The sequence below is a fragment of the Thalassophryne amazonica genome, chromosome 10 (genome assembly GCF_902500255.1).
Source record: "Thalassophryne amazonica chromosome 10, fThaAma1.1, whole genome shotgun sequence".
Taxonomy (NCBI): domain Eukaryota; kingdom Metazoa; phylum Chordata; class Actinopteri; order Batrachoidiformes; family Batrachoididae; genus Thalassophryne; species Thalassophryne amazonica.
Genome location: NC_047112.1, coordinates 61,881,623 through 61,896,478, shown reverse-complemented (window position 1 = coordinate 61,896,478; position 14,856 = coordinate 61,881,623). Strand labels below are relative to the sequence as shown.

At 39.9% G+C, this 14,856-nt stretch overlaps 1 protein-coding gene across 1 annotated transcript in view; it reads left to right on the top strand.

Annotated features, from left to right (window-relative positions):
* The window catches only part of rabgap1l (RAB GTPase activating protein 1-like), a 422,326-nt gene that overhangs the window by 374,416 nt on the left and 33,054 nt on the right, over nucleotides 1-14,856 (top strand). Inside the window, 1 exon segment of the mRNA XM_034180104.1 lies at nucleotides 10,318-10,410. Within this exon segment, the coding sequence (XP_034035995.1) occupies nucleotides 10,318-10,410 (93 nt within the window).

Below are 14,856 nucleotides of genomic sequence, written 5' to 3'. Positions count from 1 at the left end.
TCCTTCTTACGTTGTTATTGTGGGACTTCACTGATTCAGAACTTTTCCTCCAAATGCTGTTGTTTTCTGCTGCTGCCACTGTCTGTTAAAGAATGTTACCGACTGTGCATCTGTCCTCCGGGCCATGGGCCCAACTGATGAGAACCGAGCTGGCTACTTTTCCAGCCCAGTTCCTCATGTCCAGGTGTTCGCTTGCTTTGGGCTGTCTGCTGGAGCATCTTTGAAGCCTAGTTGCCTTAGAAAATCACTAACAAATACAAATTCTCTTACTATGAGTAAATAAGAGTAGCGTGATGGTGACAACATACCGTTTTCCAATTCCTCCCCAACAAAATTAACCTGGTACTGATAGTTCATGTTACATATGAAAACTCTCCATTTCTATTGAAATGTGCTAAATCCCTGACCATGTGATAGCATTTGTGAAACACACACATTCACCAACGTGGAAACTGCACCGCTGTTGCCATGACAATCACGCACCAATGACATCACACCCTGGACAACATCTTTGGTAGATAGATAGATACATAGATAGTTTGATTGATTTTATTTAGTAGTTCAATGTAAGTGCATAAGATAATTGTAAATGCATTAAAAATACATGGATGACAATAGAAAGTGAAAACTCTTATTTCCATTGTGGTCCATTATGATTTCTATTGAAGGAGATGAAGCTTTAACATTCAGCTTTGAGTCAGCTTGTAAAAACTGGGCCAAGATGAAAAAAAGGAAGAATTCACATTACAGCCTGAGCATTCTTTAATCAAATCTGATATTAATGTACACGTAACTGTTTTAGTTTCAATAAATGTTGTTGTGAACTCATGATTTGGGTGTTATTGTGAGCTTAACTACCTGATTGTCCAATATTTTGGAAACATGGTATGTAAGAGGTAAACAATATGGTCTGATTACGTTAATTCCAGAGCTGCTTGGTATAGTTAGAGTGTGGATTGTTATGTATTGTGCAATAAATTACATTCATAAAAAGAACTTGGTGTTGGAGATTTTCTTGTGTCTCTTAACTTGTATATTTAGAGAAGACTGAAGGCTGAAGTTGCAGGAAATGGCCTCCATTTGTACTTGATAGTCAACATGATAGAACTCCCTTCTCTGGAGGAATTACCACCCAGTCCCCCCGCTCCCACAGCAGTTGCGCACAGCCTCGGGTAATAGTTGCCAGCAGCACTGCTGTACTAAAAATTTATGAGGAGAACCCTGTATAGCTTTCACACCCCCTGCTCTGGTCATTTAAATACTGAGTACAATTGCACCCATGGGCATGGTGGTCTAAGAATGAGGTGTAGTGTTGTGTGGGCCGCTGAAGAGGAGGTACTGCTGGCCCACCACCAGAAGGCGCCCTGCCTGAAGTGCGGGCTTCAGGCACGAGAGGGCGCTGCCGCCTCAGGAACAAGCCGTGGTGACAGCTGTCACCCATCATCCGTGACAGCTGTCACTAATCATCACATCTGGTATAAAAGCAGGAAGACACCTCCACCAAACTGCCGAGATATCATCTTCATCTGGAGGTAATACTCTCAGCCTTTTGTGATTTATAAATCTGTTATTGTGAGTGTTTGCAGGAGAACCGGTCGTTTTTACGGAGGCTGTGCAAGACGGCGCTCCTTTTCATCTGAGACCGCTGCAACGTGTTGAGTGAGAGGTGGAGGTGGCATTCCCACCATTGTTACTGGGTGTTCACACACCCACCCTTTGACTGTCTTTTGCTTTCTGCCAGCAGTACCAGATCCGACACGCCAGGAAGGTGGCCACCTGGGGACTCCGGGACTTGGCGGCTCCAGTATTCCTCGGGTTCAGGTGGCGGTGGAAATCGTGTGGTTCCGGTTCGTTTCCAGACGGGCGTCTCCTATCGTCGAGCCTGCCCACACGACACCTTTATTAATTGACTGTTGCACATTCTGAATCTGCTGTGTTTGGTTGTGACATTCACAACAGTAAAGTGTTATAATTTGTCTCCTTCCATTGTCCGTTCATTTATGCCCCCTGTTGTGGGTCTGTGTCACTACACTTTCCCAACATGTAGTTAGGTGTAGTGCTGGCATATTGATCCCTGCTTGCATCAAAAAGCAGTTATACCATAGACCAGCAAAAACTCAAGTGCAGTGTATTTCTGATATTCAAGTGTGCCTCATAGAAGCGCCAGAGAAAATGAAGTCAGTCATTCAATGAAATAAAAATAGACATTCATTAAAAATACAAAACTTCACTTTACTGCTTCACCTCAAGGAGCTTTGGTGGCAACTGCCCACTGGTGTGCTCTGACTGGTTGGCACTGATCTCACAACTAACCAGAAAATATTGTTTATTTCTCACTTCCACAGTGCTGTGCCCCTGATGTATTCCATCTTAACAGCAATGGTTGGTTTACTTTGTGTCATGTCCACAACACAGTTTCAATCATTTTGCATCCTGTGCGCTAGTTCACACTCAGATTTTGCACTGTGTCGATAGTAAGCACTTTGCCTTTCAGATCATGCACCGTAGACTTTAAATATAGGGGCTGTAATTTTGGTAATAGCTGTATTGTAACTTATTCTACTGGCGCACTGTCTGTAGGTCATTAATGAAAACAAAAAGTGTGCTCAATTATCGGAGGCAAATAAAACATTTTCCTTCATGTTTGTTACATTTTTTTTGTATATGATGATTTGCAGCTTGGGTGACCAAAAACCATACTGAAACAGAGCTGTTGTTGGATCAGGGAATCACTCATATTTGCAGTAATTCTCCAGTAAGCAGTGGAGCTGGTAGTCCTGTGTGATTGTTTTTGTAGTAGTTATATGAAATGGAGTCTATAGAGTTTTCTTCTAACATCTGACCACTGCCCAATTTTCTGTTGCATTTTGATACGCAGTCATGCTGTAGTGTTTGTATGTTTTGGGGGTGTTGGAGAGCAGCTGATTACATAATCAGTAGCCAGACTTCAGCCATTCTGTTAGTGACTCTTAAATATGTAACTCAAAGATAACAACACTGAAGTTTTAACTGGCTCACTACCAGCTGTTCTCAAAGTTACTCTGATCTCTGATAGCTGCTCTTCTCTCCAAATCCTGCCATGTCAAGATCATGGTTGCCCATGAATAATGTAGCTCACAGTTTGATGATGGAATGTGCTGGACCATGTGATGTGTGCAAAAACAACTTTAGCACACCTTTAGTATAAATTTAGCACAACTTTGGTGCTTCAGGAAAACTTGGTATTCCCCAGTCGTGTCACAACATCTTCGACAACATTACAGGCGCCACAAAAATCCAGGGGATTATCAAAGGATGTCAAAGTTCATGACAGAAAAATTAAATCGGCAAGCATCTTGAAAATCCCACAAAGACTAAAACAAGACCATGGCATAATGATGAGAGCATAAGAATCTTGGATACGATCTTGGGTGGTGCGGTGGTTTACATTTACACCTTATAGCAAAAACCCAGAGTGGCCAGTGTGGGCCTTTCTGGATTTTGTCCAGGTGATTTGTTTTCCTGTCAGATCTGTGGTTTCCTTTCTCCAATTTTGGGTCATTGGTGATGCTTAACTGTTCAATGGCATGAACATGAGTTGTGTGTTTTTGTGTGTTTCTTAGTGGTAGAGACCTGTTCAAGGTCGACTGTGGTTCTCACCCACCGAGTGTTGAGAAAGGCTTCAGCTCTTTGGGATGTTCAGTAGTATATATGAGTATAGATGAGAAATGGACCATTCTAAACTTGAGCCTGAGACTGTTGCATCATGAGATGTGGATACTAATGGAGATTTTGAGTGGGTATTAAGAAATTAGGAGACCATAGTGCGATGTCAGTGTCAATCATATATGACATTTTATTAAAGAGTATGAAGATGAATATTATTGAATATACAGTTGTATGAAATTGTTTTGGCACCCGTGATAATTGTCATCATTTTCCTTTATAAATCATTGGTTGTCTGGATTAGAAATTTCAGGTAAAAATATCATATAGCAAACGAACACACATATTTGAGAAGTGAAATGAAGTTTCTAGTATTTACAGAAACTATGCAATAATTATTTAAACAAAATTAGGCAGGTGCATAAATTTGGGCACCCTTGTCATTCTATTAATTTGAATACATTTAGCACTAATTATTGGAACACAAAATTGGTTTGGTAAGCTCAATGATCCTTGACCTCCTCACACAGGTGAATACACCTCTCAAATTACCTAAAAATAAAAATTGTTCAATATCATGGTTTATGGTAAGGATACAGAAAGCTATCTCAGAGATTTCAGCTGTCAGTTTCCACTGTGAGGAACATAGTGAGGAAATGGAAGACCACAGGCACAGTACTAGTAGTTAAGGTCTGAAGTGGCAGGCCAAGAAAAATCTCAGATAAGCTGAAGCGAAGGATGGTGAGAACAGTCATAGTCAATGCACAGACCTGCTCCAAAGACCTACAACGTGACCTTGCTGCAGGTAGTGTCTCTATGTGTCATTCAACTATACAGCATCTTTGCACAAAGATTTGCTGGATGAGAGAGTAATGCAGAGGAAGCCTTTTCTGCGTACACACCACAAACAGAGTCGTTTGAGGTATGCTAAAGCACATTTGGACAAGCCAGCTTCATTTTGGAATAAGGTGCTATGGACTGATGAAACTAGAATTGAGTTATTTAGACATAACAAGGGGTGGTATGCATGGCTGAAAAAGATCACAGCATTCCAAGAAAAACATTTGCTACCTACAGTAAAATTTGGAGGTGGCTCCATCATGCTGTGGTGCTGTGTGGCCAGTGCAGGTACTGTGAATCTTGTTAAAGTTGAAAGTCACATGGATTCCAGTCAATATCAGCGGATTCTTGAGAACAATGTTAAAGAATCAGTGACAAAGTTGAAGTTGCGCTGGGGCTGGATCTTTCAACAAGACAATGACCCTAAACACTGATCATAATCTACTAAGGCATTCATGCAGAGGAACAAGTACAATGTTCTGGAATGGCCATCTCAGTCCCCAGACCTGGATGTTATTGAAAATCTGTGGTGTGATTTTAAGCGGGCCGTCCATGCTCAGAAACCAACAAACCTGAGATGTTTTGTAAATAAGAATGGTCCAGAATATGTTCAACCAGAATCCAGAATCTCATTGGAAGCTATAGGAATTGTTTAGAGGCTGTTATTTCTGCAAAAGGAGGATCTACTAAAGATTGATGTATTTTTTCTGTTTGGGTGCCCAAATTTATGCACCTGCCTAATTTTGTTTAAAGAATTATTGCGCACTTTCTGTAAATCCTATAAACTTAATTTCACTTCTCAAATATCACTGTTTGTCTGCTATATGATATATTTAACTGAAATTGCTGATCCAAACAACCAATGATTTCTAAAGGAAAGTCATCGAAATTATCAGGGCTGCCCAAACTTTTACATGCCACTGTGTATACAGCGGCATTGTCCATAGTGCATGTTTTGCACTTTGTATCCCCAGTTATACAGCTTCATGATGAAGTGGTACAGAGGAGGACTTTATTAAAAAGAAGACCTAAAAGTTCAGCTACAATTTTCCAGAAGGTACATCTGAGATGCAAGCCCAGATTTAATGTTTTGGTGAAAGAAAGCCCTCCTCTGTACCACTTCATCATGAAGCTGTATAAATGGTGATACAAAATGCAAAACATGCACTGTGCACAATTTCTCTAATCACAGCCACTGGGTTGTCCGGGTGGCTTTCCTCACTCTTCTTCTTCTTGCACTCCACACAGATTTACCATAGAGTGCCACATTGTTTGTATTTCTTCATAACTGATGTAAATAAAGTTCAAGACATATTCAGTGACTTGGAAGTGTTAATTTATCCATCCCCTGACTTGTCTGAAGAAAACTGACAAATTGATTATTTACAAGTATTACGAGGTCTGTTAGAAAAGTATCCAACCTTATTATTTTTTTCAAAAACCATATAGATTTGAATCACGTGTGATTGCGTCAGACAAGCTTGAACCCTCGTGCGCATGCGTGAGTTTTTCCACGCCTGTCGGTTGCGTCATTCGCCTGTGAGCAGGCTTTGAGTGAGGAGTGGTCCACCCCTCGGCGGATTTTCATTGTCAGGAAATGGCGGAATGATTTGGGCTTTTTTTTCCATCAGAATTTTTTCAGAAACTGTTAGAGACTCGCAGCTGGAAACCATTCGAAAAATTTATCTGGCTTTCGGTGAAAATTTTACGGGCTTCACAGAGAATAAGGGCTGTTACTACAGCTTTAAGGACGCTCGGCGCGCCACGCTCCGTGCCACCATCGAGAGCCACAAACCACCGGATCATTTCTAAACGGATGGCTCTGTGGATCCGAGACCGTCGTGTGCACTTTCTCTGGTTATCACAAGAGCTGGACATCAGCCATTTTCCGGCAGATTTCACTTTTAACAAGAGATTTTGTCATGGAAAGCCGAGCGGAGGCTTCGCGCATCACGACCGATTTGCTGATGGAGCGAGACAAAGGAACACCTCCGTTTTGGTCTCACAGGATGGCTTTGAGATGGCGTTCAGACAGCTGTCGGTGGTTTTTCCATCGAGTGATTATCCGAGAAATTGTGGATGTGCCTGGACATGCTAGAACATGTCCCGTGAGGCTTCATCACGGCGTTGAAGTGGGCCATGCAGCACCGCCGCAACGCGCGAAGCCTCCGCTCATCTTTCCATGACAAAAACTCCTGTAACAGTGGAATGTGCCGTTAATTTCCAAACTGGACGCTGTGTTTTATCCGGGATGCCGTCTGACTAGCACAGGAATTGTGAAAAGACGTGGACATCAGCACTTTTTCGGCACATTGAGACAGACGTGCGGAGGAATTCCAAGCGTCGCGGCGGTGCCGCATGGCGCAAAGCAACGCCGTGATGAAGCCTCACGGGACATGTTCTGGCATGTCCAGGCACATCCACAATTTCTCGGATAATCACTCAATGGAAAAACCACCGACAGCTGTGTGAACGCCATCTCAAAGCCGTCCTGTGAGACCAAAACGGAGGTGTTCCTTTGTCTCGCTCCATCAGCAAATCGGTCGTGACGCGCGAAGCCTCCGCTCGGCTTTCCATGACAAAATCTCTTGTTAAAAGTGAAATCTGCCGGAAAATGGCTGATGTCCAGCTCTTGTGATAACCAGAGAAAGTGCACACAACGGTCTCGGATCCACAGAGCCATCCATTTAGAAATGATCCGGTGGTTTGTGGCTCTCGATGGTGGCATGGAGCGCGGCGCGCCGAGCATCCTTACAGCCGTCCTTAAAGCTGTAGTAACAGTCCTTATTCTCTGTGAAGCCCGTAAAATTTTCACCGAAAGCCAGATAAATTTTTCGAATGGTTTCCAGCTGCAAGTCTCTAACAGTTTCTGAAAAAATTCTGATGGAAAAAAAGCCCAAATCATTCCGCCATTTCCTGACAATGAAAATCCGCCGAGGGGGTGGACCACTCCTCACTCAAAGCCTGCTCACAGGCGAATGACGCAACCGACAGGCGTGGAAAAACTCACGCATGCGCACGAGGGTTCAAGCTTGTCTGATGCAATCACACGTGATTCAAATCCATATGGTTTTTGAAAAAAAATAATAAGGTCGGATACTTTTATAATAGACCTCGTATACCAAAATGTTCTATTACCTATGCAACCCATCATCTTGGTTTTATATTTTTTAATTAATTTATATCAAGTTGTAGAGAGTTACTTTCAGTTTGAGTCTAAGGAAGATAATTTTAGAAATTTTTATATTTAGAAGCCCGATTTACTTTTTGTATTTGAAACACCATAAACAAATTAACATGTGAAATACCAAGGGGCTGAATACTTTTGCAAGCCACTGTATGTATGTGTGTGTGTGTATATATATATATATATATATATATATATATTCAGTCTCACTATAAGATAAATGTCATCAGCTACATAACGTCATCTGATCAGATTGGTTTGGGTAATTTACAGAAGTTGGTATCAAAGTGACATTTACAAGAAAGATGGAAAATATGACAGTCAGCATTGGTGTCATTGGTGGGGGTAGATTCTGTTGGAGGTGGAAAGAGGTTGAATGAGTATGCAAGAGGAGATGAGAGAGGTGGGTTATGAGGATGTGGGTTTGTTATGCACAAATGTATGTCAGTGTTTTTAAAAACACACATTATCATGTCTTCTCTAATAGAATTCATGGTTTTTAGCGCTAAACTAGAGCTGTGTCCTTTAGTGTCAAGTTTTTTTTTCCACTCACACTCACATGAACAAACCTAAGAAGGAAGTAGTTATGTACAAGATGTTGTTGCACAACGGTAAAAAACAAAATGCAACATGAAAGTTAACCAATGCAGCCACATCTGCTTGACCTGTGTGAAAGAACTGCTTCCTTTTAAACATCCTTAAACTTAAAAACGAACTAATATAGCAGGCGAAATTCAGCACTTTCCTCTCATAAATTATTATTGTTTGTTATTCCTTTTGGATGCAAGTACTCTAATCACAAATCATGTTAGGAAATAAGAAATGTATATTTTTCTGTAAACTTTTTTTGGTTCACAGACAGTAATTTACTTCCTTGAAATTCTTTGATCACAGTTTGAGGTGTGTTGTGTTTAAATCTCTCCCAACAGTGTTTGTTTTGTATAGTAGTGTCACGGGGAATCGAATGCTGCCTTTGACACTGTCACTGCCTTCTTGGGAAAAGCCATGTTTAAATGTTCTGCATTTTTCTCTCTGTGATAATTATGTGATTATTAACCAGCGCAGACTGAGCTGTTGCACCCACACAGGGGTCAACAGAAACGGTGTGAATTCTGTCATCTGGTGAGTTCTACCTCACATAGATTGCAGTTTGTTATGAAATGCCCTCATTGGGTCCCGGGACTTAAAGGTCAAATTCAGCCCAGGTGATGACTGCTTGGTAGCAAGAAATGTGGGCATCTCTTTCACTTTTCCCAATCTTCCACTCAAAGCATTTTTTTTTTTTTTTTTTTTTTTTTTTTTTTTATCAGTATCAGTTGGCTGTATTTCATATACCTACACTAACCAATTAGCCATAAAAAAACACCTCAATATTTGGTCTGCATAAATTAGAAACATTCCATCTATAAATTTGAAAACTGAACTGCTAATATTGTATTTACGCAAATCTCAATGTGGTAGTGTGGTTGGGTTCAGAAGGCAGCTGGATGTATTTAAAAACCCAAATATAGTGAATGTGTCATAATTTATCTAACAAAAAAAGTGGTCAATCCTGCACTTGCCATGATACAGATGACTGGCAGAGTACTGTGCCGCCTTGTTTTTCATGTATGACATAAATCAAAGAAGGAAACAATAATGTGTATCTGCACCCTTAAGACAATGACTGCTTTACTTGACATAAACACAACTAAGGGCACACACTCCAGTCCCAGAAGAGTGGAGATGTAACTTGAGAATGACCTGTAATCCCCAGTCGTAATGCTAGGCGCTATAGCAACACTTTTTACACAGGGAAGACAATGTTACCACCCACCTAAAGCTGACACGGGCGCACAAACACAATGTGATGCTGTTACAAATCAAGCAGTCTGTGATGTTTTCTCACATTTCTCAGCTGCTTGTTAAAGAACACACAGCTGCTTATTTGGGATTTTAAGCTCCTTCTCAGATTGAAACACTTGTGGTCAAATGGTTGAAGATTTTAAATGGTATTCATGCTGTCTAAGCTTCTTTAATCATAATTTCTGAGAGATGGCATTGATGGAACCTGTAAACAAAGGTCTCATTTTCCTAATCTTTGCAATTGACAATGCTTGTGGTGCTCAGTGATGTGTTTATTATCTATGAAGGTTATTCTCTGTTTTCATGTCATCATTTTTCCAAATGAAGTGAACGTCTATGATACACAGTACAAGAAAAATACATTAGAATGTCTGATTGTCTAATGATTTACTTTTCTTGCATTTGCATATTCTGTTGTTACTGAGACTTAGGGTGGTCTACTGTTGCCGACCCCTGGCCCCAATTTCCATTCTGATTTCAAAATTGAGGCAATCTTGCCCAATTGTGAAAAACAAAATTTGTTTTACCTACTATTTTATATCTGTGTGCAAGACTTTAAAGACCTAATTTCATTTGGGGAAAAGTGGATTGTTGAAATGTTTCCAGTTGAAATCATGCTCAGAATATGTGAGCAGGGGTGGCAACATGTCAGTGAGGGTTAAATGCTAAATTAAATATGGTTTACAAATGCAACCGAAACTTTGCTGTCATTCTTCCCTAATTCAACGGCTACTGTGAAATTTTATGAGGCTTATTCTTTATCCAAATAATCATTTGTACAGCTTTGGTTTTATTTTCAGGTACCAACTAAGAAGTTGAAGAAGTTTGAGAAGGAATATCAGACACTGAGAGAGAGCCAGTTACAACAGGAAGATCCCATCGACCGATACCAGGTATGGTTCTGAAACACACATACACACACATTAAGATGTCTGTTCTGGACACTTTACCCAACATGCAAATTCATTAAAATGCCACCATATTATATGTCATTGTTTTAATCAGTACCATTTAAAGTCCTACAGATTAGAAATGGAAAAAGCAATAACTGCCTCTTTTTTTGCTATGTTTTCAAGATTCTATTCTTCGCAACATGAACTGTTTTCCTAAAATTAGAAACAAAGTTATTTGTTCCTTTCCAGTTGTCATGAATTCTGTTTAGTCCAACTGTACCTGCTAATTTATGCAACGGGCTTAAAAGGTTACTTTGGCAGCTCTGAGTTTGATCATTAGCAGTTTGAATATCTGTAAAGTTTTATTTTTGGTGGAAGCTGCCTGAGAGTTTTCAGGGGGTTACAGCTGCCAACGTCATCTTTGATTCTTCTGAAGATAAAACAGGAGAGGTGACGGCGGATATTCAGAGATTGAATCAAACAAAAGCTGTCAGTAGACAGAATCTCTTCCTGTGGTTAGCCTTACATTCACCTGTTTTCTTTCTGTTGCTTCTGGTTAAAACCTCTGAGTATGTAGATCTGTCAGGATCCCCAGTGAAAGATTGTGAAGCTGTCTGAGAAGCAAAAGCGATATTTGATGATTTATTTGTGTTGAATTTAAAGTTAATGGATGCAACATACGTTACCAATATCATCATTAGTTATTAAATTACTTCACATGAAACCATAAGTTTTTTATTTTACGGCATAGTTTAGTTATAATTTGTTTTGGTCATTGCCTGAACTCATCAAATACTGAATTTGTTCTAACACTTCATAAGTGGTTTGCTGTTTAATTCTTTTCATCCATATTTATGTCAAAACCTGCCGTATACATTCACAGATAGTTTAATGTAAGTTACATCATTAATAAAAAACTAAAATACCTGCATGTTTTAGATTTAAAAAGAAGAGAATGTGTGCTAGTGTGTAGAAAGTATTTTTTGCAGGCATCAGCTTGTTTCCATGCAACGTTTGGCTACAAGCAGTAAAACAGAAACTATCAATATTGTCAGTTACACACAGGAAAAATGTGACAGCTTAGGGCTCTGTATTATGAATCTATGATGCTTACAATCTGACAACAGTGGTGGGATGCAGTGTACACAGGGGCTGTACTTAGTCACCTAATTAGTTATGGGCGTATTTCAGATTCCAGACCTGCCAACCTGTATGCATTTTTCATATGAGACATGCATTCTGACATCACAATACGCTGATGATTTGTCCCTCAAAAGAATGCTTATAATGCTCTAGTGTATTATTGATCAGTTGGCTGCTATAAGTGTACACTAAAATGCAGAACATTTCGACCAATCACATTGCTGTATTCTGTCCCTTTGCCTGCCAGATCCAGAGCCCAGCAAGCAGACACCAAAGCAACGTTTGCTAGCTGTGGTGGATAGACTGTATCTGTCCTTTATGAGCATATTATTACACATATCTGAGGCATGGAGTGAGTGAATTTTTCTTTTTCTGTTAAGGTTTGAGTGTGTGGTTGAGTTTGTAATGTGTTTTGTATTAAAGGACTAGTGTGTATTTTTTTTGCCAACAATGTATGTTTTCACTTCGAATCATGTGAAAACTGAACCTGCTCCCCCCGCCAGCTTCATAGGCAAAACAAAGTTGGTCTTTCAACCCATCTGATGAAGCGTATTTCACCAATTGAGGAGGAAACCCTGTTTAAAGAGATAGTACACACCAGAGTTATGTATATATGTAAAGTTTTGTATTTTTCTCCACTATTTTTGAGTTTGTTCATTTTTGTTTTCATATTTGATGTAATGTGGTGCACTTATGTATATCCATGTTGTTGTCGTCCATTCAGCTGCTTCTGTTTTGTGTTCGGGGTCGCCACAGCAGACACAGTCAGATCCGCAATGGTAGTTGGCACAAGTTTTACGCCAGATGCCCTTCCTGACGCAACTCCAGTTTTACCTGGAAAAACACACACAGCTGCTGGTGTTCCAAAGAGGTCTCTCATCCAAGTGCTAACCAGGTCCCGCACTGATTAGCTTCTGAGATCTGACGGGATCAGGCTCATACAGAGCAGATATGGCAAATTGTAAATCCCACTTTGTGAGGATTTCTGAATATTGCATCCTGTAAATGCAAGAAAATTTCTGCACTAGATTTTAAACAAGGTTTGTTTTTTTTCTCTTTTCTTTGTTTAGGCAATTTCTGCTGCCACACAATAGCAATGCCCGGGCACTACAGCTGACCAGTTTGTTTTTATGTGATTTATAGGGCATGGAGAAACTGCACCGGTTAAACACTCACAATGACCCGTGTGATGCTTTGTGCCTGATGGGAGAAAAAGGCTTCATGTTTTCAAATATTTAACAAGTAAAATCAGGAATGGCCATTTTGAGGGTAAAAGTGAAAATTACAAAAAAAAAACAAAAAAACAAAACCCTGACACATTTGCATCATATGGCAGAATTGCAAATCGTAAAGTGAGCACAACTATACCATAGCAGTTACTCTTTGTGCAACACCGCTACATCGTGTTGCTGAGAACAGCAACACTGCAAGTTGTTAGAGGAAGGAAGGAAGAAAGACTTTTATTTTAGATAAGATGTTGGCCCACAGCTGCTAGTCCATGGAAAGTTTTTTTTTTTTTTTTATCAGAATATTGAGCCAAACGAGATGAGGCATCTCTGTCAGTCTGTAAATTTAGTTTAGTTCAGTTGCCTGTACAGAGTTTTATACTGTGTTTAGGTTGTCTGTTTTCGTTTTGTGTGTTGATTTTTGTGGTGGTTTTTATTTCTAAGGGCAGTGTGTGGATTTTGTGTTGTTATATCATTTGCTTCTGTGAACACAAAATATAGAAGCACTGAAAGGGGAAATAGATAGTGAGGTTGTTGAGATGCAAACAGGAGGGATCCTGTCAGGATCACGTGTTAAAGTTTAGTGTGAGTGGCTGCAGCCTTGATAAGAGATGTTATTCCTCTCGCCAGCTGAACAGTTAGCATGCCTCTTTAATAATCACTTCTTCTGGCTCCTCCCGTTTTTGCTCAGTATGGATCTACATGTTGATTTGGCAAGTTTTATACTGGGTTCGCCTCCTGATGCAGCTCCAGATGTAGTGCTTAGAGAATAAGGTGGGGTGGCCTCAGCAGAGCTTCATGTTTTCTTACAGGTCCTGATGTTTGGGACTTTAGCTATTCTGTCATAATTATTAAACATTGTACTGTAAGTGTGCGATTTACAGCATTTATGTTTTATGAATATCTGAGTTGTGCATTTTACTAGTAAGAAGGTGTAGCATCCAACATATTTCTATATGTACAAAAATGTTGCAACAAATTTATTTTTTACTTGATCAAATTAATATTTTTAAAATGCATAAACTGTTTGGCCTAAACATTTTATTACATTTTAAAAAAGCTAATTTAGTAAACAGATATTGACAAATGGACCAAAATACAAATTATCATTAATTTAAAGTGGAAAATAAAAGAACAAATCAGCATGTTTGCAAATCTGGTCAAGCTGTGATTTTTTTTTTGCCCCCCACCCCCCTTCATAAATGAATCAAAAATATTTTTAATTGAGTATTAAATTATAATGTAATCTGTTCAAAACCCACCCTTACCTTGTCTTCAGCATAGAGTTGCGTCAGGAAGAGCATCTAGTGTAAAACCTGTGCCAGATCAATATGCAGCTCCATCTTGGATCTGCTGTGGTGACCCTGAGTGAAAACAAGGGATCAGCCAATAGGGACTTACTTTTTACTTAATTCAGTTATTCATTGATTTAGCTATTCTTTGAATTTACATTGTAGAATTTACAAACTCTAGAAGATTCACCAGTATTTAAGTTATCACTGGGGAGAAAATGGTTCCTAACAGACATGAGTAAAGGGTCATAAGTTCAGTCCCACAACAAGACAGAGAGACGTGGGTCAGGAAGGGGAAAGAACGCCACTTGAAACTTTTGTATCTGTTTCTTAGTTACAAAATGAAGAGGATGGTGGTCATTTTGTTCAACTCGGGAATGAGCTGTTAGCATGGTGTCTGCATGTGTGGGCCCATGTTGAGTGTGTGTGTGTGTGTGTGTGTGTGTGTGTGTGTGTGTGTGTGTGTGTGTGTGTGTGTGTGTGTGTGTGTGTGTGTGTGTGTGTGTTTGAGGACAGAAATGGTCATTGTTAAAGTGTGAGGATATCCGGGTCATGTGATTTCTGCTCTTTGTGACAGCCATGTTGTCTCATTCAATCGTGGATGTCATGTGAAATTGATTACAGGGAAACTAGTATTCATGGGATTCCACTAACAGATGACAGTGGAGTCTTTATGGTGTGTGTGTGTGTGTTGGTTGTGGTGTGAGGAATGGAGGACGAAATAGGAAGCAGTAGGATTGTCCCCATATTGATCTGGGTATTGGTACCAGGACCAGTGATATTGA